This window comes from Leucoraja erinacea, chromosome 9, assembly GCF_028641065.1.
Source record: "Leucoraja erinacea ecotype New England chromosome 9, Leri_hhj_1, whole genome shotgun sequence".
NCBI lineage: Eukaryota > Metazoa > Chordata > Chondrichthyes > Rajiformes > Rajidae > Leucoraja > Leucoraja erinaceus.
In genome coordinates this window covers 57,106,607-57,131,588 of record NC_073385.1, presented here as the reverse complement: position 1 = coordinate 57,131,588, position 24,982 = coordinate 57,106,607, and the positions used below count along the sequence as shown (strand labels likewise).

The following is a 24,982-nucleotide window of genomic DNA, read 5'->3' as shown; positions in this document are numbered from 1 at the left end:
TTGCCACAGACAGCTGTGGTGTCCAATCATTGGGTAATTCTAAAGCGGAGATTGACAGATTCTTGATGAATAAGGGTGTCAAAGGTTATGGGGAGAAGGCAGGAGAATGGGGTTGCGAGATCAGCCATTGTTGAATGGCAGAGTGGGCTTGATGAGCTGAATGGTCTAATTCTGTTCCCATGACTTATGAACATAGAAACAAAGGTGAGAAGAGGCATGAGATGAGAAACAATTACCAGTGTAAGTGGTGTTTAGGTCAAACCTAATTACTTAGTTGTAAATTCATTGCAAGAACAACAGCATCAAGACATTGCAACCAGCAACAAAGTACATGCAGCCGCATGCCATTCCAAACTATTGGTACCATACCCACTACCTGTAATATTAAAGTAACTCTCATTTACTGTTCTCAGTTCTTCGTGAAGCCACATCAATGGAATTAGTTTAATAATCTGAAGTTAGGCTTAGAACAGCTATGATTTAATTGAATCTGAGAGATAGAATGGGTTTAAGGGGCTGTGTGCCCTGCTATTTTGCTCTGTGTGTTTATCTCATGGGCGATACACTTTCAGAGTGAAAGAGGTTCAACATATTTAGCTGTAGTTGTCAGCTCCATGCATTACCAACTTGTGGCAGCTGTGAGTCGGTTCTTTAAACTGCCCTCTTATTCTGTCTAAATCGAGCTTTGTTGCCTCCACAGAGATAGAATCAATGACAGTGGAGGGTGAAGCAATGCACCATCTTGAAGATCTGCCATTTCTCTTCCCAGTGCCAGAGGCTGTTCCATCAGGTAATGACATTGGAAAAAAAATGCAATGCAAAGCATTTATACTAATCACTGCAGCTTCCTGCGGTGAATCTCACTGGTGATTAACCTACATAAGTAGCAAGCTTGTGAACATTAGAGGGGTTTGACAGTAAGATGCCTTTTCTCGTGAACTTGATGACGGAGCGGGAGAGTTTTGCAGTGGCTGGCAGTTTGCACCGGGAGTTGCTGGCCAGTTATCACATTAGTGATGCTGGACGTTATTTGAACACTTATTCATTGCACAAATTCCAGACCATTATGTGTGCCACACATCTGTAACCCTTGCGTTATCTGTAATACACGCTGCGTAGAAAACGTACCAGGTCCACATGGGATGCCTATGTCATTATTACCTGGTTCATCAAATTAACATTTACGTTCGCACTAAACCTTGCTCTCTGTATCATAACACTTCACTGAACACTTGCACTCGGATCTCCTGGTTGATAACCACTTTAATTCCCCTTCCCATTCCCAATTTCTTCATGTCCTGGGCTTCCTCCATTGTCAGAGTGAGGCCACATGCAAACTGGAGGAACACCACCTCATATTCCACGGGTAGCTTACAACTCAACTGTATGACCTTTGAATTCTCCAATTTTAAGTAACCTGTCACTAAAGGGCCTGTCCCACTTGGGCATCATTTGCACATCACGCAGATGGCGCGCATAGATTTTGAACATTCCAAAATCCTGGGGTCACTATCTACGTCACCACGTACCAAGCGCACGTAATACGCACCATGCGCACACGACATGACGCGTAAATGATGTCGCGTAAATTACGCGCAAATGACGCCCAAGTGGAACAGGCCCTTAAACCCTCCCCAAACCACCAACTACCCTTTCTTCCCCCACAACTGCTGTTTGGCATGCTGAATATCTCCAACATTTTTTGTTTCTGTTTTTGTTTAATCTGTTCTAATATTGACTTCATTCACCGTGCATCTCTTTTTAAAATCTAAGTACAGTCCTGTGCAATGCTTTGGGAACATCTAGTGCATTGGAAATGTGGTGCATAAATATGGAGTGTTACTCTATATTTCCTGTTTGTATCTGCAAGGGAAATCTTTGTTAGAAATTTCCATCTGAATGTGACTACAGATGATTCATATGAAATGTGGTATATGTAAAGGTTCGGATACGTTAACCCACGCATTCCTGGAATCATTCTTGTAAATCTCCTGTGGACCCTCTCCAGTGCCAGCACATCGTTCCTCAGATATGGTGCCCAGCTTTGCTCACAATGCTCCAAATACATGGTTACATGAGTTGACATTCTAATGCGTAGTGTCTTGAAGTGACCTCTCCTGCAAGTGGGTACCAAAGTATGGGATGGGGGTGAATAAAGCTGAGAGCAGAGAATTTTCCCAATTAGGGCAGTTGGTAGACACCATGAGGAGGGTGAAGAATAGTGAGACTGATGGATTGTAAGGATATATAGCAAAGATGTTGTTAAGCTGGAAAGAGTGCACGTTGTCAGGATATGAGAGGCTCAGCTATAAGGAGAAGTTGTAGGTTAGGGCTTTATTCCTTGGAGTGTAGGAGCATGAGGGGAATAAATATTGTAGCTGCACAGTCTTTTACTTGGAGAAGGGGAATCAAGAACCATATGTTTATGGTGAGAGGTGAAAGATCTGAGGGGCAAATTTCCACACAGTGTGGTGGGTGTATAAAACAAGCTGGCAATAGTTGAGGCAGTTACTATGACAACATTTAAGATACATTGGACAGGTATGTAGTCAAGAAAGCTTTAGAGGGATATGGGCTAAACGTGGGCAGGTGGGACATGGGACATAGGCAGGAGGGCAGATGGGGCATCTTGGTTGGCATGGGCAATTTGGGGCGAAGAGCCTGGGTTCCATGCTGTATGACTCTAGATCCAACACTGCTCGTTGATTGAATTTCACAAACGGTCTGGGTTGCATTTGCTTTGAAGACACAAGAGACTGCAGATGCTGGAAGCTTGAGCAAAATATATCGAAGTGGGGTCCCGACCTGAAACATCGTCTGCCCATCCCCTCCACAGATGCTGCCTGACCCACTGACTTCCTCCAGCATTTTATTTTTTGTAGGCAGACGCAAAACGCTGGAGTAACTCAGCGGGTCAGGCAGCATCTTTGGAGAGAAGGAATGGATGACATTTCATGTCGAGACCCTTCTTCAAACATTGTTTTTTGTGTTGCATTTGCTTTGTCAGACTGGAAAAGCATAAGGTTACCGATGGCTGTGAGAAAAATACTGAGAGAGCGTGAGAAAGAGAGAGCGTTTATTTGTCGTATGCATTGGGTATGAACCAGAACAATTTAATCCTTAGTGTAGGAAAGAACTGCAGATGTTGGTTTAAATTTCAGATTGACACAAAATGCTGGAGTAACTCAGTGGGACAGGCAGCATCTCTGGAGAGAAAGAATGGGTGACGTTTCGGGTCGAGACCTTTCTGCCTGAAGATCGGTCTGAAGAAGGGTCGAGACCCAAAATGTCACCTATTCCCTTTCTCCAGAGATGCTGCCTGTCCCGCTGAGTTACTCCAGCATTTTGTGTCAATCTACAATGCTGCAGTTTTACAGCCACATTAAAAACCCTCTTCTTTCCGTTGCAGACTACTCTGACTTGGCTTGGCTGTTTACGTCGTGTGGTGCAAGTGGCCCTAACGGCCCCACCCAGGTGCAGTGCACCAACGCCTACCGCCATACCAACGTTTCCGTGAATATAGAACCTGAAGGACCTCTCAAGGGCATCCAGGTCTGGCAGGTCCCAGCAACTAACAAATATGTGTAAGCAAAACCATTGTTAATGTCAGCAATGGGATGTGGGGTTACTGAATGAGAATCAGGCTAAACTGATCTGGGGCAAGGAGCAGGGAGACCTCCAAGCCTGTGACCGCTGATGTGAGTGAATCCTAACTCCAGTAGATTCTTCATTGTTTAGTCCTTGTATTCATCCCAGCGAATACCTTTCTCTGTTCATAGACACAAAATGCTGGAGTAACTCAGCGGGACAGGCAGCATCTCTGGAGAGAAGGAATGGGTGACATTCCAGGTCAAGACCCTTCTTCAGACCTGGACCAGATCTGAAGAAGGGTCCCGACCCGAAACTTCACCCATTCCTTCTCTCCAGAGAGGCTGCCTGTCCGGCTGAGTTACCCCAGAATTTTGTGTCTGTCTTCAGTTTAAACCAGCATCTGCAGTTCCTTCTTACACATTTCTCTGTTTACTTCCGTATCAAAATCTAATTGGATTTCAGTAGCACTTCACTCTTTGTCCCTTCCCCCCTGATCCCATCAATCCCTCACTATTAGTCCCGGACCTGGACCTCAGTAGCTCCTCACTGTTCATCACAGTCTCCTGATCCCAACTCTCCCTCAATATTCATCCCGAATACTTATCCCGGCATCCCTTGACTGTTAGTCCCATCCTTGATCCCAGTTCTCCAATCCCTCTTCCGCAGAGTGTCCGCTTACGGGGCAGCTGGAGGCAAAGGAGCCCGGAACAGCAACAAGAGGTCCCATGGAATCTTCATCTCCGCCATCTTTCACCTGAAGAAGGACGATTTTCTTTACATCTTGGTCGGTCAGCAAGGAGAAGATGCGTGCCCAGGGGTAAGTGGATTGGCTTCTCCGTCCTGTGTATCAGAGAGACGTTGCAAGCAAATGGCTTGGCTCACAGACGCAATGAACCCAGCTGCCATGATATGGGCACCTGGCTTCATCTGCACCACTAAAGTACCATCAGGCCACTGTAACCTTGCACCAACTTTCAATACAATCCATGGAAAACAGAAAAAAACGCGCACAGTGGAATCTGGAGCAAAAGCAGAGAAGCTGGAGGAACTGTTGACAATCTTTCATGTGCCCATCAACGTCCCCAGATTCACCTGCACACTAGGGGCAGGTTGCAGCAGCATGAGGTTGGGATTGAACCCAGGTTGCTGGAGCTGGGAGGGAGTGGTTGCAAAGAAGGGGGGGGAGGGGGTTTAGTTGGACATCGGGAATATCTCTGATGGCTTGAAGCCGGGTTTAACCAGGTAATCCAAATGTTCACAGAGCTGCCTGGTTAACAGACTATTGAAGGCATTAAGATGGAAAAGGGCTGTAATAGCTTTGAAATGTTGGTCAGCGTGGCCACTGAAATCTGAAACCAAAAGGAAAATAAGCTCATAAGTTTGTCATAGGTTGGCCCATCATGGCTGACCTATCTTTGCCTCTCAATCCCATTCTCCTGCCTTCTCCGCATAACCCTTGACACCCATACCATTCAAGTATCAGTCAATCTCCACCTTAAAAATAGCCCATGACTTGGCATCCATAGGAGTCTGTGGCAATGAATTCCACAGATTCATTGCATTGTGTACTGGAAATATCCACCACATCAGACAATGCCTGTGGAGAGAGTAAAACCAAGTCAAAATAACAAATGGATGACCTTGCAACGGAACTACTGCAGAAACAGCAAGGTCTGAAATTGTTTAATAACTTCATTCCACGTGAAGTTAGGAAAATGTTTCCATCCTCAGAAAATGGTATAAAATTCTCACGTCAGTGCAATTGATGCTCCGTGAGTTATTCTTTGGTCTGAGGTTGATATATTTTTGATAATAAGTAGTATAAGAGAAACAAGAGAAAAGCTGTGTGTAGAGAGCTTTGGTTTAGTTTTTTTTGAGAGCCCACCGAGTCCATGCCGACCAGCGATCCTCGTACACGAACATACTATCCTACTCACACTAGGGGCAATTTACAATTATAACAAACCAATTAACCTAGTAACCTGTACTTCTTTGGAATGTGGGAGGAAACCGGAGCTCCTGAAGAAAACCCACACAGGTCACGGGGAGAACGTGGGATGGCAGGACTTTCATATGAAGAAAGACTGGATAGACTCGGCTTGTACTCGCTAGAATTTAGAAGATTGAGGTGGGATCTTATAGAAACTTACAAAATTCTTAAGGGGTTGGACAGGCTAGATGCAGGAAGATTATTCCCGATGTTGGGGAAGTCCAGAACAAGGGGTCACAGTTTAAGGAAAAGAAGGAAGTCTTTTAGGACCGAGATGAGAAAATAATTTTTTACACAGAGAGTGGTGAATCTGTGGGATTCTCTGCCACAGAAGGTAGTTGAGGCCAGTTCATTGGCTATATTTAAGAGGGAGTTAGATGTGGCCCTTGTGGCTAAAGGGATCAGGGGGTATGGAGAGAAGGCAGGGATGGGATACTGAGTTGGGTGATCAGCCATGATCATATTGAATGGCGGTGCAGGCTCGAAGGGCCGAATGACCTACTCCTGCACCTATTTTCTATGTTTCTATGTACAAACTCTGTACAGACAAGCACCCCTAGTCAGGATTGAACCCGAGTCTCTGGCGCTGTAAGGCAGCAACTTTACTGCTGCACCACCGTGCTAGATAAGAGATCAGCACTGACTTCAGTGAATGGTAGAACATGGGTTAAAAGGCTCAGTCCCGTTCTTCAGTTATTATGTAATCTATCAGCTTCTCCTTTGCTTTTTGTTCCCTCATACTCTTGCCGGTTCCACTTGAGTGTATGATTTAGATGAACAAGCTACAGTCAGTATAATGCCTGAGCATGTCCCAGCAAGATGGGGAAGTTAACACCATCTCTGCTTCTCTCTTTAGAAAGACACCATGACTCAGAAGATCTGCTTGGGAGAATCATCCATCATTGAAGATGACTACAACAATAATAAAGCCATGTTAGAGTGGGCAGGAGGTGGAGGTGGAGGTGGTGGAGCAACGCACATTTTCAAGGTATGCAAACTCTCTTGAAATAGACAACTGGATGTTTTGCACACACATGAAGTTATTTAAGCGAGGGTTCATAATTACCACAAAATGGTTCCACATTATAAGAGAGTGAAAGATGCACTGATGCCTTTTGCCCTTTCGATTGGGTATATCAGACAGGGAGTGTTAAACCTCATGGTCTCCTTCTGAATATATGAGTGGGAAGTTATGTAATGCTTGGAACTATCATCTTCATAAGTTCATAAATCTAGGACCAAAGGTCATAGCCTCAGATATAAAGGACGTTCCTTTAGGAAGGAGATGAGGAGGAATTTATTTAGTCAAAGGGTGGTGAATCTGTGGAATTCATTGCCACAGACTGTTGTGGAGGCCAAGTCACTGGATATTTTTAAGGCAGAGATAGATAGATTCTTGATTAGTACAGGTTAGGAGGAGAGATAGATCACTCATGATTGAATGACAGTGGACTTGATGGGCCAAATGGCCTAAACCTGCTCCTATCACTTATGAACTCTCATCTTTGTTGATCTTTCGGTGACCCTTCTTCAGCTGATTTGATTGCATCTTCCATTGCTGTTTTTCACTTGACCACGTGAAAGTAGGAAAGATATTTTCACATTGTATCATTAGATCCCAGTAGGCACTTTGCACGATAAAATACTTCTAATGTGTCAATACTTCTGTTGAACTATAAATGTAACAGCAATTTGCACCAGCTGGGTTCCTCAAACCACAACCATCATAATTTAACCTGCTTTTCTCAATACTCTTGCTTGCTGTCTTCCTTTATTTCAATACAGCTCTGTGTTATCATTAATCTGACATTGTTGGGGAATGTCCTTGGCCAAAAGAGAAGCAGGTCTGACAGTGAAACACTTTTTTATTGTCATGTGTACAAAGAGACAGAGAGATGTTTGTTCTACATGCTATCTATACCCATACATGTGTACAGTGGGAGCTCTTCTGGAGCAGCATGCCGAGCATCACCATGTAACAGCGCCTTCTTGCAACTTCCAAATCTCTGAAAAGTCCGATCTTGGACTGTAATGTAGCAGCAAGATGAAAAGGTTAATCAGTTTTGACATTAAGCCAAGTATCGGAACATTTTTTTCAAAGTCGGGTTATATGGCCGGATTCTGTTTATCTCTTCAGGTGGTAGATGGTATTCAAGTGCCATTGCTCATTGCTGCAGGAGGGGGAGGGAAGGCGTACTTGGAGGACCCGGATGCCTTGATGGATGACCTTGTGTTGGAACAATATGAAAACGATACATCAGTGCCTGGGTTCAATGGGCAAGTAGGGGCCGCAGGTAAGAGGCTTCAGCACAGGCCGAGAGTTGTCAACAGTGCATCATGAGAGACAACACTGTTACTATAACTGGTCTCTTGTTCAAGGAATCTGTGCTGCAGGTTTTATGGCATGGTTTTCTAAAGCGGTACTGTGTGGAATGTCAGACTTTGCTGCCTCGTAGTGACTAATTGGGTCTTGTTGGTTACTCTCGGGTTCAAACAGTGTTTGGATGTTGACATGTGAGCAGCAGCATTGAAAATATCACAGATAATGATGGACAGTGAAGGGGCCTGTCTGATCTGCAGCGGCAAGGTGAAAGTAACAAGTCCATGAAAGTAACAATTTCAAAACTGGAACACTGACGTTTTTTGTGTAAAGATGGGGACAGGTCTGCCACTGTATAATATTGGGGGTACAGTAATGGTGGGGACACGTCTCTCACTGTATAACACCAGGGTACAATACTGGTATGGGCAATTCTGTCACTGTATAACACTGAGGTTGTGTACTGATGGGCATGGGTCTGTCACTGGGGTACACTACTGCTGGGTACAATTCAATAGAAAATCCTTTCCCCAGGGAGGGATTACAATATAAAATTAGCTATCACAGAGTAGGTAAGGGGAATGACATTGATGCTTTTTAAGCACAGCTTGATGTGCATATGAAATAGTGAAGAAGATGTTTTTAGACAGGGTGAGATGAAATGGGGTGTGCATAGTCTCTCCAGGAACATGAACACAAATGTAGGCATGGAAATCAAAAGCAAGTTGCAGATGCTACAAAACGGAAACAAATGCAGAAAATGCTTTGTAGGAACATTCATCAGGTCACGCAGCATCTTTGAAACGAGAAACAATGACCCAATTGTCTTCGTAGAACAGTTGGGTCACTGTTACAAAATAGAAGCAGGTTTCAAAGATTTGGATCAATGAATGGAGAAAGAACATTTTGGGTTCCAAACGACTATCTTTATTGGGGCGGCACAGTAGCACAGTTGATAGAGTTGCTACCTCACAATGCCAGATCCAGACCTCGAGTGCTGTGTGTGGAGTTTGCATGTTCTCCCTGTGACTGCGTAGGTTTCCATCGGGTGCTCTGCTTTCCTCCCTCATCGCAAAGAGGAGTGTGTTTGCAGGTTAATTGGCTTCTGTAAATTGCTCCTCATGTGTAGAGACCGGTTGAGAAATTGGGATAACATAGAACTTGTGTTAATGGGTTATCGATGATCAGCATGGACTCGGTGGATCAAAGGTCCAGTCTCCATGCTGTATCTCTACACACAAAACCAAACTATTAATGCAAAATACGGGAAAATCATTAATACAACAACAAATCGCCCTACTGCACATCAGAGGCTGGTCTGCAGAACTCAACAGTCCTGGCACAGGCAGGCATTACGATCCAAGGTGAAGTGTCTCCCTGTCTCTCTGTCTCTCTCTCTCCCCAAAGATGAAGTTCTCCTCTCTCTCCGTTCAGATCAGTTCGGTCAAAGCGTGCATTCTGCATACGTAAAGCATAAGGAACTATATTATATTTTAAGAACTAGCTGTTCTTCTTAATTAAAATACAAGGGTCATTTATTAAATCAAGCAGCAAACTAGTTTCGAAAGTCTTTCTTATCTGTGCGACTAGTGGTCCCACAATTTACTGGGCTCTTCTAATTGAGTCCAAGCATTTTCCCAAACATCTAATTGTTTTTCGTAAGACAGCCTGCTTACGTTTAACACATTGTGATGTTAGCAGATGACACCATCTTAGATGGAAAGCCTGTTTTACTTAAAATCACAGATCCAAATAGTTGGCGATTTCTCTTTCCCCCTATGCTGCCTGACTTGGTGGGTTATTTCAGTGTTTTCAGTTTTTTTCCTGATCCAGCATAGATCAGTTGGGCCGAATGGCCAGTTTGCAGCTATATATGTATTATGATTCTGAGAGCCACAGGTCTGAGTAATGCTTGATCTTGGACATGGCATCACATACTACTAGCGCCATAGAATGAACACCACTCCAAGCTAGCCAGGTTGTGGGCTCCAGGTCCGGGTAGATCAAGGACATTGTCAATGGCTAGTATCCAAGTCACATATCAGTGGATATTTTTAAGGCAGAGATAGATAAATTCTTGATTAGTACGAGTGTTAGGGGTTATGGAGAGAAGGCAAGGGGATGGAGTTAGGAGGGAGAGATAGATCGGCCATGATTGAATGGGCAGGCTTGATGGGCCGAATGGCCTAATTCTGCTCCCATCACTTATGACATCAGGATACAATAAATGTAAGAGTTAGATAAATAAGACAATAATTATCCAGTGGATCAGCATGAAAGGGTGTACTGCTCCCCCCCCCCCGATAATAACGTCTTTGCTTTGACCTTCTGTCCTGCAGGTGGAGGTGGAGGTTGGAATGATATCACAAAGTTTCCCTGGGCAGGGAAATCTCTCATGGAAGGTGCCAGCGGGGGTAGTGCATGCCCCAGGGCACTGGACAAGCTAGGGTGGGCAACGCACGGTGGATATGGAGGAGGTGGTGGTGCCTGTACATCCGGAGGAGGTGGAGGTGGATACACTGGTGAGTCCTATCAACCACAGTCATGAATCTTTAAGGTGCTGGAGTTGCATTAGGGATTAAAGGACCTGCCCCATGAGCATGCGACTGCATGTGTGGCAAGCGTGACCAAACCGGAAGCGGGGGCCGCGCGGGGGTCGTGCGGAGGTCGAGTGATCCCCATACAGGGCCTGTCCCACCAGCATGCGACTGCATGCGGCGAGTGCGACCAAACCGGAAGCGGGGACTGGGCGGAGGTCGAGTGATCCCGCACGAGTTGACGTGAAGTTCGAGCGAAGTCCGCGGGAAGTTCACGCTATGCGTACGCTGTCAAGACGCTGTGTACGGTGTACAAGGCGCTGCGTACGTCGAGGCGGTTCATACGGCCTTAATGCGGCTGCGGGCCACCAGGTCGTTGCCGCGCGGAATTTTTGGACAGTGCCAGTTCTTCGGAGCCCGGCGCAATGTCGGGACCAGCTCCACACAACTCCATACGGCTCCGGCGATCAAAGTGGGACCAGCCCCGCGAGGCCGTACGGCTCAAGCGACCACGTTAGGTCGCTCTTGCCGCATGGAGTCGCATGCTAGTGGGACAGGCCCTTTAGGATTTAGATTTAGGATTAAGTCATATTTTCCATCTCTCTTTCTTTTCAGTCTTTCTAATTTCAGGTGTGAGAGGTTATAGGGAGAAGGCAGGAGAATGGGGTTAGGTGGGAGAGATAGATCAGCCATAATTAAATGGCAGAGTAGACTTGATGGGCCGAATGGCCTAAATCTTCTCCTATCACTTATGATCTTATGAAATTTCACTTGTTTACCTGCTGAGATGTATCAATGATTTCTTTACAGTTGCCATGGTTGACTTTGTACTGGCTTTCCCAGTTCCCTCTTCCCAGTTACCAGTTGCCACAGTGCCAGTAATATGTGGAAGAATCTACATTTATCTTGGTTTCAGAAGCAGTGTTTGGATATCAAGTTCAGTTAAGATCCAATTAACTTCCTTACATACAACATGGTTTCATAAACCAGCCTACTTCACTGAACCTCAAAATAGAATAAGTTGTGGTGAAATTTGCTGTCCTTAGAAAAAAATCTGACTGTTTGCTATAAACAACTAGGCAATAAGATAAGTTTAGTAAGTAATGTTATAACCAAGCATAAAATTCAAGGATGTTTCCATTCAAATGACTTCCTTGCTTCCAGCTGAGATAATTGAACCCTTCTCCCTCATTACGATAAATAAATGATGGGACGCTGCACTTCTTTGCCCAGTTCCTGTCTCTGCTTCTGAGCAGCTGCTCCGATGCAGGCTGTGAATGGATCTCCAGCTGTGAGGAAACTTGCATAACTGGCCTCCTGGTTTAGTGTTGTTGTCGAAGATCCCCTGTGTGTCTGCCTGCAAGTAATTCTGTGCTTTGCTGGATCTGACCCTTCATCTGTGTCGTTTACACGCACTAGGTAACTTCAGTAAAATCTGAAAATGATAAATCGGCAAAATCAACCACATACAACCTCGTTAACACAAAATATCCTTTACGTGCTGTGTGCAGTCAAATAATCTCAATAGTTTTGAAGCACGATCAGTGTTGTGGTGGAATTAAAGGGTCCCTGCGATTTCCAGAAACGCCACTGAGATAATCACTGGTCTCATGATTAAGTGATGTTGATTGAGAGAATATATTGAGCAAGGCATCAGAGGGAACTTGTGTAGGAAGGAACTGCAGATGCCTGGAGTAACTTAGCATGACAGGCAGCATCTCTGGAGAGAAAGAATGGGTGACTTCTTCAAAGTCTGAAGAAGGGTCTCGACCTAGAAACGTCAGCCATTTCTTCTATCCAAAGATGCTGCCTGTCCCGTTGGATTACTCCAGCATTTTGTGTCTATCAGAGGGAACTTAATTATTTTCCTTCAAAATTCAATGTAATGTTTCTTTAACTGATGGGACCTCCAACAATGTGACATTCCCTGAAGCTAGATTATGTTCAAATCTCTGAATGTGAGGCCTGACCCACAATATTCTAACCTGGAGATGTGAATTGCCACACAGCCTAAAACCCAATGAACGGTCCTTATTAATTTAGTGTGGCTACACAGGGGTGTAAACAGCAAGCCTGAAGCTCTCGATTCCTGTGCTCTCTTTCAGGTGGGGATGCATCAAAAACTGATCATATTACTGCCGACGGCCAAGACGGAATTTCATTTGTTAACCAAGCTGGAGAGATTTACCTCTACCCATTAGCAGGTAATAATAATAATAATAATAATAATAATAATAATAATATATTTTATTGTCATTGCACATAAGAGCAACGAGATTTGGTTTGCAGCTTCCATCCGATGTCATAACATAAATAACGAATAAAATTTAGATTTAGATACCCCGAGAACATGATTTGTAAAAGAACAGTAAAATAGTCAAAAAAGTTCAAAAAGACTAAAGTGCAGATGTGCCTGTGTGACGTGACCATCCGAGGGAGACAGTCCAGGGGGGATGGGGGGCACTCAGCAGGGCCGGTTCAGAGCCGCTATAGCTCTGGGAATGAAGCTGTTCCTGAGTCTGGAGGTTCGGGCGTAGAAGGCCTTGTAACGTTTGCCGGAGGGAAGTAGTTCAAACAGTCCACTACAAGGGTGTGAGGAGTCTTTATGGATGCTGACGGCCTTCCTGAGGCACCGTGTGTGGTAGATGCCCTCCAAGGCTGGTAGCGGTGTCCCAATGATCTTCTGCGCTCTGTGGACAACGCGCTGAAGAGTAAAGAGTAAATTGAAAGGTCAAGTTGCTGATCTGTGTTTTGTTTCCCTATTGACGTGAAGGGCTTACCTTTCAATAAACTCTGACGCTCCTTAAAAAATAGTTCCAACTTTTTTTGCTTTGGCTCAGCACCTGTGTGCAAAGGTTCGACTTGAGAAATGATCACAAATCTGTTTCCAGTGACCAGGGAAAAGTCCAAGCACAATGGTTGAATTCCCGAGGAACAGGGCTGGGATACCCACTGCTTTCAGCCTGAGTTGCTGTCTGATGAGTTAATGGTGCATCATTGATATAACTGTCCTGACCTGCCAACTTCTTTACATCAAAGGTCTTGATCACTGATTTAAAATTAATTTTAATGTACAGATTTGTACATTACCAAACTCTTCACCTAAATAGAATGCTTCTAATTTTAAGGATATTTTCTTTCTTGGACCTCCCAGGTGAGTGATTTCCAGTTTGCATGAAAAATGACTATGGTAGAATCATAGAACCATAATTCACATTATGTTAAAAGAAAACGTGCATAGCTTTCTGCTCTAAAAGGGAGATAGCAAATTATTTCATATTTACTTACCACTTTTTGGTCCGTCAAGTCTATGCTGGTCTGAGACCAATCCATTCAATCCCACTTATTTGTGGTCTATCCTATTCTGTCTCTCGTGTCCATTTACTCCAGCATGAGCCTCCAACCAACAAGGTGTAATTTACAGTTGCCTATGAAACTATCAACCCGCACACCTATGTTTTGTGGGATGAAACTGGAGCACCAGTGGTGCAACTGTTAGAGCTGCTGCCTCCCACGTCAGAGGCCCAGGTTCGATCCCAACCTCAGATGCTGTCTGTGTGGAGTTTGCACATTCTCCCGGTGACAGATGTGGGGGGAAACCAAAGCACTTGAAGGAAACCCACATGGTCACAGGAGAGAACGTACAAACTCCACGTGAAGTTAGGATTGAACCAGAGTCTCTGGTGTTGTGAAGCAGTGGTTCTTCCAGCTGTGTCACTGAGCTGACTACAAGTATTTGGCAAAACCCATTGCTCTATCTGAGATTCTTTACCACTGGATGAAATCTACAGAGCTTCTTCCTTCAATGTCATTTCCTGCCAGCAGCTGTGATTAACATTATTCTTCTGTGGTTGCAGCAATGGAAAGTCACGGAGAGGCAGAAATTCGGATCCATATGAACTGCAGTCATTGTGAGTCAGACAACTGCCGGCGGGAGAAAGAGTCCAAGAAGATACTGTGTCTGTGCCTGGGGGGAAAGGTTTTAGCCCAAGATAACGTTAGCTGTACAGGTAAGAACAGATCACGGAACATGCTGCATGTATGATCAGTGTATCAATGTGATGCTCGATGTCTGTTTCAACTTGCTGTGAATCAAGTCGAGCGTTAGAAGTGGCTTTATTGTATTTTAATCATGTTAAAACAGGATTATGTGTCACCCTTACTCTCCCTTTAAATTTCTCTTAAAAATGACAATCTTCCATTGTAAGTTTTCCATATCTGCTCTAAGTTTCCCTGTGAAATGTGCCACTCAAGAGCTAATGTGCAGCAAAATAACCGATGTTTCCATAAGCCATACAGTAGGGATGATGAAGGATGGGATACGTTTTGGGTGGAATAAAAATATAGGGAGGTACTAGGAAGATTGGTAGAACATTAAGTGGCTAAAGCACCTGTCCAGCCAAGTACATATTAAATCACTGCATGAAATAAAAGAGGTGAGAGAGTCAAGAACACTCTCTTTGGGCGGCACAGTAGCACAGTTGTAGAGCTATTGCCTTACAGCGCCAGAGACCCGGGTTCGATCCTGACAATGGGTGCTTTTCTGTATGGAGTTTATACGTTCTCCCCTTGACCTGCACGGGTTTCCTCCTATTCCTCCCACACTCCAAAGACCTACAGATTTGTAGGACAATTGACGGTATAAATGTAAAATTGTCCAAAGTGTGTGGAGGGTAGTGTTATTATGCAGGGATTGCTCTAGTCGGAGTGGCTCGGTGGGCCGAAGGACCTGTTTCCACGCTGTATCTCTAAACTAAAACTAAAAGATAAAGACATTTCTATAAAGTAAGAGCAGGTCGTGGAGCTGTCAGATGCATGATCATTTCTTCCCTCAAGAGGTAGTGAATACCTGGAATTCTCTGCACACGAGGGTGGTGAAGGCCGTACCATTAGATATACTGAAGGTGGAGATAGATAAATAATTGAAAGCTCTAGGAAATGAGGGCCATTGGGAACTGGCACAGAAGAGGAGTTGAGACCCAGCATAGATTAGCTGTGGTCTTATTGGATGGTGGAAGAGGATTGAGTGGCCTACTTTTAGTTTAGTTTAGTTTAGAGATACAGCCCGGAAACAGGCCCTTCGGCCCACCGGGTCCGTGCCGACCAGCGATCCCCGCACATTAACACTATCCCACACCCACTAGAGACAATTTTTACATTTACCAAGCCAATTAACCTACAAACCTGTACATCTTTGGAGTGGGGGAGAAAACCGAAGACCTTGGAGAAAACCCACGCAGGTCACGGGGAGAACGTACAGACGCCCGGTCAGGATCGAACCAGGATCTCCAGCGCTGCATTCGCTGTAAGGCAGCAACTCTACCACTGCGCCACCGTGACCACCCTGCTCTTGCTCCTGCTCCTTCATCTCTTGTGGAATTGGAGAGGCCCAGACAATCTTCCAAGCCTAGGTACAGATTCAGTGCTGGTGACCATGAACCAAAGATTGTAAATGTTCCACTTGTTCAAAAAAGGGTGTAACCCTAAAACTAATAAGTACAGTCCAATAGTGGAGAAAATTCTAGAAAAAATAACCAAAACAAGATTTGCAATTCTCTTAGATGTGCAATTTGAACTGGGTGAGTCAGCATGAATTTGTTAAAGTTCTTGGTTGTTTTTTTTTAGTTATTGAAGTTAAACCCCTGTCCCACGGTACGAGTTCATTCCAAGAGTTCTCCCGAGTTTGCCCTGATTCGAACTCGGAGATTTATGGTAATGCCACTCGTCGGTACTCGGGGCTCTCGTGGACATTTTTCATCATGTTGAAAAATCTTCACGAGTTTTCCTGTGCTTACCTGCAATTAGCGAGTCTTCCCGAGTACCTGCCGTTAGCGCTAAGAGACGTCCCCGAGCTCCATCGTACCCGCTACGTTCATTCTCCGTGCTTACCACGAGTTTGATTTTTTTAAAACTCGGGAGAGCTCTTGGAATGAACGGGGGGACAGGGCTATGATGAGAGAAGTGCGGTTACGTTGAATATATGGTTTCCAAAAAGCAACTGGTAATGCGCTTCATAGTAGGCTTGTCAAGGAAATTGGGCAGAGACTAAAAGGAGCTGTAGTGAGGTGGGTAAACTATTGACAACTGTAAGAGGAAAGAGTGTTGGCATGGAAGGTTGCATTTCTTGACTGGAGAAGCGTGCAGAGATCCCCAGGGCCGACACCACAACCACTCTTTAGCTAAATGTGTTTTAACTTATGCGTTTGGCTGTACGTGGCCCTATTTGCAAAGCTTGGATGCATAGTGAACTGTGATGAGAATCGTAATAAACTTCATGAAGATGGAGTGAGCAAATTGTGGTAGCCAGAGGAAATTTAATGCCGAGCCAAGTGAAATGTTCCATTTTGCAGTGCGTCAGGGAAAATGAGAAGAGGCAGTAAAAACTGGGGAGGACTATTCTAAAACGTGGTTTGAGGAAAAAAAAAGAGATCTGGAAGTTTGTGTACACATGGTTGAGCAGGAAGAAAATGTGGTTAAAACATTTGGGGCGTAATAAATGGAGGCACAGAGTGTGAATGCAATGGAGTCACGGTGTACTTTTATAAAAAATAGTTTGGCCACAACTGGAGCTTTGTGTCAAATCCAGGATGTAAGACAACTGGAGAAGATGCAACAACATTTACCAGAGCAATTCCAGGAATTAGGGTGTTTTATTATGTTGATGGAAGGGAGAAGCTGGAGTTGTTCTCCTTGAAACACAGCAAGTTAAAAGGGGCTCTGCCAGAGGTATTTAATATCGGGAGGGCTATTAACATTGTTATAGAGAGAATCTGTTCCCATTGGCAGAGGGTCAAGAACTAATAGATGTTGAATGAAAGTGATTAGCCAAAGAACCAAAAGTGACACGAGGAAATATTTTTTCCAAGTAGGAATATTTTTGTGTTGTGGGAAGATTGATTTGTAGTGTTCAAAACGGACCTGGATAAGTATGCAAAGGAATTTGCAGTGTTATGTGATGAAGGCAAGGGAGTGGAATGAGCAGGATTGCTCTTAGAGTTGGCACAAATTCAACAAACTTATTGCCCTTTCACATTTCAACCCTTCTGTGTTACGGTGAGATGACAGACACCCGTTTCAATGAACACAGTTAGTTATAGTGCTGCAGCACAGAAATGGGCCCTTTGGCCACCATGTCCATGCTGACCTCTGAACGATCTGTACTAATCCCATTTACATAAAAATTTAAGGCTTTTATTTTAGAGATACAGCCATGGAAAAATAGGCCTTTAATCCCACCGGGTCCGTACTGGCCAGCGATCATCCCGTACACTAGTACTATCCTACTCACTAAGGACAAATCTGCATCTTTGGAGTGTGGAGGAAACTGGAGCACCCAGAGTAAACCCATGCGGGCGGTCACTGGGAGAGGGCGCAAACTCCTTAAGGGCCTGTCCCATGAGCATGCGACTGCATGCGGCGAGCGCGACCTAACGTGGTCGCTTGAGCCGTACGGCCTCGCGGGGCCGGTTCCACTTCGCACGGGGCTCCGAAAAACTGACACTGTCCAAAAATTCCGTGCGACGACGGCTTATTGGCCCGCAGCCGCGTTGAGGCTGTACGCAGTGCCTCGACGGGCGTACGCAGCATCTCGACGCTATACACACAGCGTCTTGACGGTGTATGCCTAGCGCGTGGCGTTGCGCGATGATGTCACCGCCCGGCGTGCCGTTGCAGCCCCGCACAACTCCAAACGCCTCCGCGGTTGGAAGTGGGACCGGTCCCGCGAGGCCGTACGCCTCAAGCCACCACGTTTGGTCGCGCTAGACACATGCAATCGCCTGCTGGTGGGACAGGCCCTTTACAGACAGCACCCGAGGTCATGATTGAACCTGGGTCTCTGGCGCTGTTAGGCAGCAACTTTACTGCTTCTATCTATAATAAGATCTCATAGGTTCCAGCACTTTGACTAGTTCCTGTGACATTGACAGCTAGCCTTTGAAGGGGCATACAAAAGATAAACCAAAAAGTGGAGAGAGCTGTCACTTACAGAATTAATGTTGCAGGGATGGCAGTAACTAGGAGAGTGTTCCCAAGGGTTTAGATGAACCTGGGGTCTGTTGATAGACTGGCCTGCATGTTCATTGTGCCAGGGGAGCCCACAAAGAACCACCAGGATTGCAGCAGGTTGCCTGGGAACTTTCTGAAAGGAGTAATACTCTAAACGGCATGAGACTAGTCTATGAACACCCGCACCTCAGGGAACCTTTTACCAACTCCCCAGAATGACCAAAAGATGAAGTTTTCTCCCTTTGAGTCCTACTAGAAAAATAGAAACATAGAAAATAGGTGCAGGAGTAGGCCATTCGGCCCTTCGAGCCAGCACTGCCTTTCATGGCTGATCATCCAAAATCAGTACCCCCGTTCCTGCTTTCTCCCCATATCTCTTGGTTCTGTTAGCCCAAAGAGCTAAATCTAACTCTCTCTTGAATACATCCAGTGAATTGGCCTCCGCTGCCTTCTGTGGCAGAGAATGCCACAGATTCACAATTCTATGGGTGAACAAGTTTTTCCTCATCTTACTCTGGCTAACCTCCCTAACACGGCGGTGAACAGCAAGCTGTGAGGCGTGGCAGGGTCATGGCAACATCCTGGGATGATTCTGAGACAAGGAAGCTGAGAGTGACTTGTAACTTCCACAAGCAATACAGTCCATCTACACAAGAGAGGGTGTGTTTGAAGTCGCAGGAGGCCCTCTGTAGAACCAGTGAAATCAATGGGCTGCTGTGTATGGTCAGCATGATCGAGGGAGGTTTAACATGGTCATTGAAGGTAATGGATGGCATGCTGTGCACAGTCAGTGTAATGGGTGGCATGTTGTGTATTGTCAGAATAATGAATGGCATGCACTGTATGGTTAGTGTAATAGATATTGTAACATGCGCTGTACGGACAGTGTTATGAATGGCGTGCTCTGTATTAACACTGAAAGGAATGGCATGCTCCATGTGATCAGTCTAATGGGTGACATATTTTGTATGACCAGTGTTATGAAAGTGTTATGTGCTCTGTCTGGTCAGTGTTATGAATATCCTGTTGAATATAGCCAGTGTAATCGAAACTGTACTATATGCTTGGTGTACTGGAAAATATGTTCTCTGCATGGTTATTAGAATGAAAGAGATGCTCTGAAATGGATACAATACTTTTTATACATACAGTGTAATGGAAGGAATTGACATAGTCCATGAAATGGGTGCAGTACCCTGACCAGAGTAGCAGATGAGTGTTGATGGTTTGATGTGTATGAGTCCCTCTGTGAATGCACAGAATGATCTCTGCCACCACTGTAATGGGAAAAGCTCTCTGTATTTTCACCATTAAATATACTGTAGGGTGAAGGTCAACATTATGAACAAGGGTTTTGTTATATCATTTGGTAAATTAGAGCTAGTTTTTCCTCTGGTCCCTGGTTTAACATAATCTTGTTCATAATTTAAAAGGCGATTTAAAAAATGATCATGAGTGGCTCAATTTCTCTTTTGTCTAATTGTAACAAATGATTTAGTTTTGTTAGGAATTGGATAATGAATCCTCCTTACTGAGTGTGTGCTACAATAGGCAATGAGGTAGGACATGGGTGACCCCTAGCAAAAAATTGCCAGAACTGCAAGCAATATATGCTGGAAACTGGATTGTAGTGCAACAGGTTATTTCGAGTGCTAATTGATCTAATCAATGAAATATGAAAAACATTTAAAAATAAGGACTTTATTTGAATTGCATGGAGCCTGTACATTTTGCTGCAAGCTTTCTGCCATCCATGTTATTAATGCACTGGCGATCCCACATGCATGCAGTTACCACCAAGGTCATACAATGCCTCCCTGGGACCTCCTTGGCTAATTTTTCATTGCATATGCTGTTCATGGACTATTCATGCAGTGGATACCTGGGTGATCTTTGTGACTTAAAAGAAACCAGTGCTTGAGACCTGACTCATGCATGCCTTTAAGGTGGTTAACTATCCTATGGGTCCTGAACCTACCCCCCTCCCCCCCCCCCCCCCCCCCCCCTACCCCCAAACTCCTTGCTTCCACTGGAGCAAGTCCATCGCCTCCAGACTGATTTGCACTCAACCACCAATCTCCTACACTCGCCCAATTGGTCTGCCTCTCATGGCTCCCAAACATTTTCATGCACCCACTTCCGCTCATCAGTCAAACACGTCTACATCCACAACTACCAAACTCACTTCCCTCTCTATCCACCCACTACCCATTGAATATTAAACTTCATCCCCGAACCCTATGCAAGCAATCCCACCCCTTGCTGATCTCTATCCTTATCCTAACACCCCCGCTCCCCATTCCTTGGGCCGTTCTCCCCAATGATTGCCCAATTCTGACCCTGGTCTGACCCCAGGCTTACCTGATGACCTCCCTGAAATTGTGGCCTTAAACAGTGCCTTGAGTCACATGTTTTTTTATGGAGGTGACCAATTCTGAGCAAGTCATGGTTTTCTAACACTGCTGACCTATTGTTTATTGGCAGTCTGTATGCCCCTTAATAATGCCCCTGTCCCACTTCGGAAACCTGAACGGAAACCTCTGGAGACTTTGCGCCCCACCCAAGGTTTCCGTGTGGTTGCCGGAGGTTGCAGGTGGTTGCCGGAGGTTGCAGGTAGTGGAAGCAGGTAGGGAGACTGACAAAAACCTCCGGGAACCGCACGCAAACCTTGGGTGGGGCGCAAAGTCTCCAGAGGTTTCCGTTCAGGTTTCCTAAGTGGGACAGGGGCATAACATCACAAGCAGAAGTTGTGGTGTACTTCAAACTGTCTGAGAATGGAATGTTAGTTGTGAGTGATTGAAGTCTAGATTAATTTTTGTTTCTTTGTCTACAGTTCCCGGAGGTGCCATCCCAGAAGGCCATCTTCCCTCCTCCCTCATAATTGCCGTGGTTACGTCCACCATTGTTACTGGAGTAGTTCTAACCTGTGCTGGACTTGCTCTCAGTAAGAATTTCATTAAACTTTGTACTACACAGCTCCCTTCTCAACCAACATTTAACAAGCTATAAGCTCAGGAGAACTTTTTTTAAATGTCAATAGTTGCTTTTTTCCAATAGTGCCTCATGGTGTGTTCTTAATACTTCATCGAAAACATCTAAGCAACAGCTTCACTGCCTTCGTATGCCCCCTATACATGAAACAAACTAGTGAAGGAAGACAATAATGCAAGCTGTGTCTGTGTAAATATTTGTGTCATGTGGTTCTAACTATAACACCATTCTGTGCTTGTTATGCCGAGTGGCTGGGCTATTCTTATCTGTACCAGTGTTGGTTACCTAAATACTGCTGTTTAGCAAACCAATGCTGCATTTCTCCAAGTTTGTGGGATATCAGAAAGTAGGACAACACCTAAACAGCAGTCTTAAACACACTGACACATCGCAGGAGTCTTTATAGGAGTGTGTTGGGTAAATACCGCTGAAACAAAGAAGGGAGTTTTAAGGAGAGATAACCAAATAGTTGAACAAAGAGCAAAAAACAAACGGCTGGAGGAACTCAGCGGGTTTAGCAGCATCTGTGGTTGAGGAGGGGGAAACTGTTGGGGGGAACGCAGATTGCTCGACCCACTGAGTTCCTCCAACAGTTGTTTTTTTTGCTCCAGATTCCAGCATCGTAGTCTCTTGTTCTCCAGGAGAACTTAAGGCATGTGCTACCTGTGGGGAAATGGCCACAACTGGAGGAATGCATTGCTTTTGGCTATTGTAGCTTTAGAGGAAGCTACAGACGAAAGGGAGGACCAGAAGAGCACTGACATATTGAAGTGTAGGCACTGATGAACTCGGGTCAGTGCAGGTCAGAAGGATGATAGACGCATATGGTGCTGTAGCGGAACAGGCACCAATGGACATTCTGGAGCTGACCCAAGATAGGATGACAAAAAAAAGCACAATCAAACTTATCTCTCCAGTCCCCTGTATTTCACATACTGTCCACTTGCATATTAACTATCATGTTCCTACTCATTCTACCTTGCCTGGCAGATTATTACAAACATATTGTACTCTTTACGTAAAACTGAACATATTGTCGTCATTTCAAATTTATCTTTCACAATTTGTTTTCTTTGCTGATTATACTTGTTTGAATTTTTTTAAAGTAGTAATCTGACTTTGCCATTGAAGGTTTTTGTTTAAATTCCGTCTTAAATGTCTTATTTAAATATAGGGTACTTGATTCGTTATAGGATGTAGGGACAGAAGAAATCTGTTCAGCCCCTCGAGTATGATTTGCCATTAATAATTGGATGATGGTTCATCCATATCTTAATTCCAGCTTTGGTTCCATAATGCTTAATGTTTCTCCACCATCAACCTATCAGTCCTAGTTTTAAGGGAAATTTGGACTGTTTTTGGGAGTGAGAATTCCAGGTATTCACCGACTTACTGCTAACTTTCCGCTCCCGATTACACAATTTACTATTTCAGCTAACCTTGTGTAATCAGCAACCTAGGATAAAGCTCTTTATTCTTTTAAGTTTTTGAAAAATACAATAACAAGATGAAACCTTGGGTACATTATCAATCGCACTTCATCAATTATCCTGAAGGTAGACGCAAAAAGCTGGAGTAACTCTGCGGGTCAGGCAGCATCTCTGGAGAAAAGGAATAGGTGATGTTTTGAGTTGAGACCCTTCAATTATCCTTTCTGATTCCTCTACCTTCTAACCAATCTTTACCCATATCTAATTCCACAGAAGTCATCTTTCTCACTTGGTTTCTGAGCTTATGTTTATTTTTCCCTTTTCCCAGTAATTTGCACCCCAACCACCTTCTCCTGCCCATGTTGACCTCCCATTGGGGTGTCATTCCACTGCCGTCAAAGGTCCATACACAACTGCCTGTAGCTTACATATAAGGAAAAGCAAGTGCAGGCCAATTGTTTAACCGTTATACAGTGAGCACCAGCTAGGTCCTGAGCCTGATCTCTTTCCCTTGTACAATGTTATTGTGCTATTTCTCCCCACAGGGATGCATGAGATGGCACATCATCATTTTCCACACCCTTACTTCATGAGCTCAATATCTGATCCTGCAATGCATGGCACATTACTATAGGCACAGAACAATAATAGAACATGGGATTTGCTCACTTACCTTCTGATTAAACTCACTGAGACATCAGGGCATCTTTTCATTCTTTAATACAATAGCTACAAAGATATATGACCAAGACCGCTGAATCAGGCATTCCATTCTTCATATTCTTGTTTTGTTTGTTGCTACACGCTGCTCTTCTATTTTGTGGTTTGTATCAATGTCAGTTTAGTACATGTGTAGGAAGGAACTGCAGATGCTGGTTTACACGGACGTTAGACACAAAATGCTGGAGTAACTCAGCGGGACAGGCCACATCTCTGGAGAGAATATAGTCTGAAGAAGGGCCTCGACCCTAAACGTCACCCATTCCTTCTTTCCAGAGATGCTGCTTGTCCCGCTGAGTTACTCCAGCATTTTGTGTCTATCTTCAATTCAGTACAGAGTATTTGCTCTTGTATCCCATTGAATATAGCTGTCAGTGTAAAGAATCGTTGTGAAGCAGAGCTTTGGATTAATTGTACCCTTTATCTCTTATCAAAAGTGTCAGTTTTAGTTGTGACTCTTTCTTCCAACAGAATCTATATTTGGCCCAGTTTATTAGGTTAGAGTTCAATGCTCCATTCTAATGTTTTTCAGTTTGGGTTTCATGCTTGGAGTTTTGTAACATTGCAGATGCCTGTAGTCTCAGGTTGCCAAGTTAAGGGCCTGTCTCACGAATTCTCCCGAGTTTTCCCCTTGATTCAGCCAGCCGTAGGTTCTCGGGGCTATTTTTTTACTCGTGGACATTTTTCAAAATGCTGAAAAAACGTCCCGACTTAACTGATACCCCGAGTACCTACGGCTGGCATTACGAGCCACAACGAAATATCTACGGACTCCTACAGCCTCCTACCGACTTGCTACGGACATTCCCCGAGTTTGAATCAAGGGGAAAACTCAGGGGAATTCGTGAGTAACTCGGGAAAGTGGGACGGGGCTTTAGCCTGTCTCTCACACGAGGAAATTCAATGTATTCTTCTCTACGGTAGGTACAGTTTAAATATAGTACTTTCTGCATTACAATAGATACATAGAAACATAGAAATTAGGTGCAGGAGTAGGCCATTCGGCCCTTCGAGCCTGCACCGCCATTCAATATGATCATGGCTGATCATCCAACTCAGTATCCCGTACCTGCCTTCTCTCCATACCGTCTGATCCCCTTGGCCACAAGGGCCACATCTAACTCCCTCTTAAATATAGCCAATGAACTGGCCTCAACTACCCTCTGTGGCAGAGAGTTCCAGAGATTCACCACTCTCTGTGCGAAAAAAGTTCTTCTCATCTCAGTTTTAAAGGATTTCCCCCTTATCCTTAAGCTGTGACCCCTTGTCCTGGACTTCCCTAACATCGGGAGCAATCTTCCTGCATCTAGCCTGTCCAACCCCTTAAGAATTTTGTAAGTTTCTATAAGATCCCCTCTCAATCTCCTAAATTCTACAGAGTATAAACCAAGTCTAT

The 24,982-nt window shown here is 44.6% G+C and overlaps 1 protein-coding gene across 2 annotated transcripts in view; it reads left to right on the top strand.

Moving 5' to 3' along the window:
• ltk (leukocyte receptor tyrosine kinase) overlaps positions 1 to 24,982 on the top strand; it is a 163,708-nt gene that overhangs the window by 86,384 nt on the left and 52,342 nt on the right. For both annotated transcript variants that reach the window (XM_055640866.1, XM_055640865.1), the window contains 9 exons: positions 701 to 790; positions 3,410 to 3,584; positions 4,258 to 4,408; positions 6,438 to 6,569; positions 7,719 to 7,875; positions 10,241 to 10,423; positions 12,544 to 12,642; positions 14,296 to 14,448; positions 21,279 to 21,389. In XM_055640866.1, the coding sequence (XP_055496841.1) occupies positions 701 to 790; positions 3,410 to 3,584; positions 4,258 to 4,408; positions 6,438 to 6,569; positions 7,719 to 7,875; positions 10,241 to 10,423; positions 12,544 to 12,642; positions 14,296 to 14,448; positions 21,279 to 21,389 (1,251 nt within the window). The remainder of the gene's footprint in view (positions 1 to 700; positions 791 to 3,409; positions 3,585 to 4,257; positions 4,409 to 6,437; positions 6,570 to 7,718; positions 7,876 to 10,240; positions 10,424 to 12,543; positions 12,643 to 14,295; positions 14,449 to 21,278; positions 21,390 to 24,982) is intronic.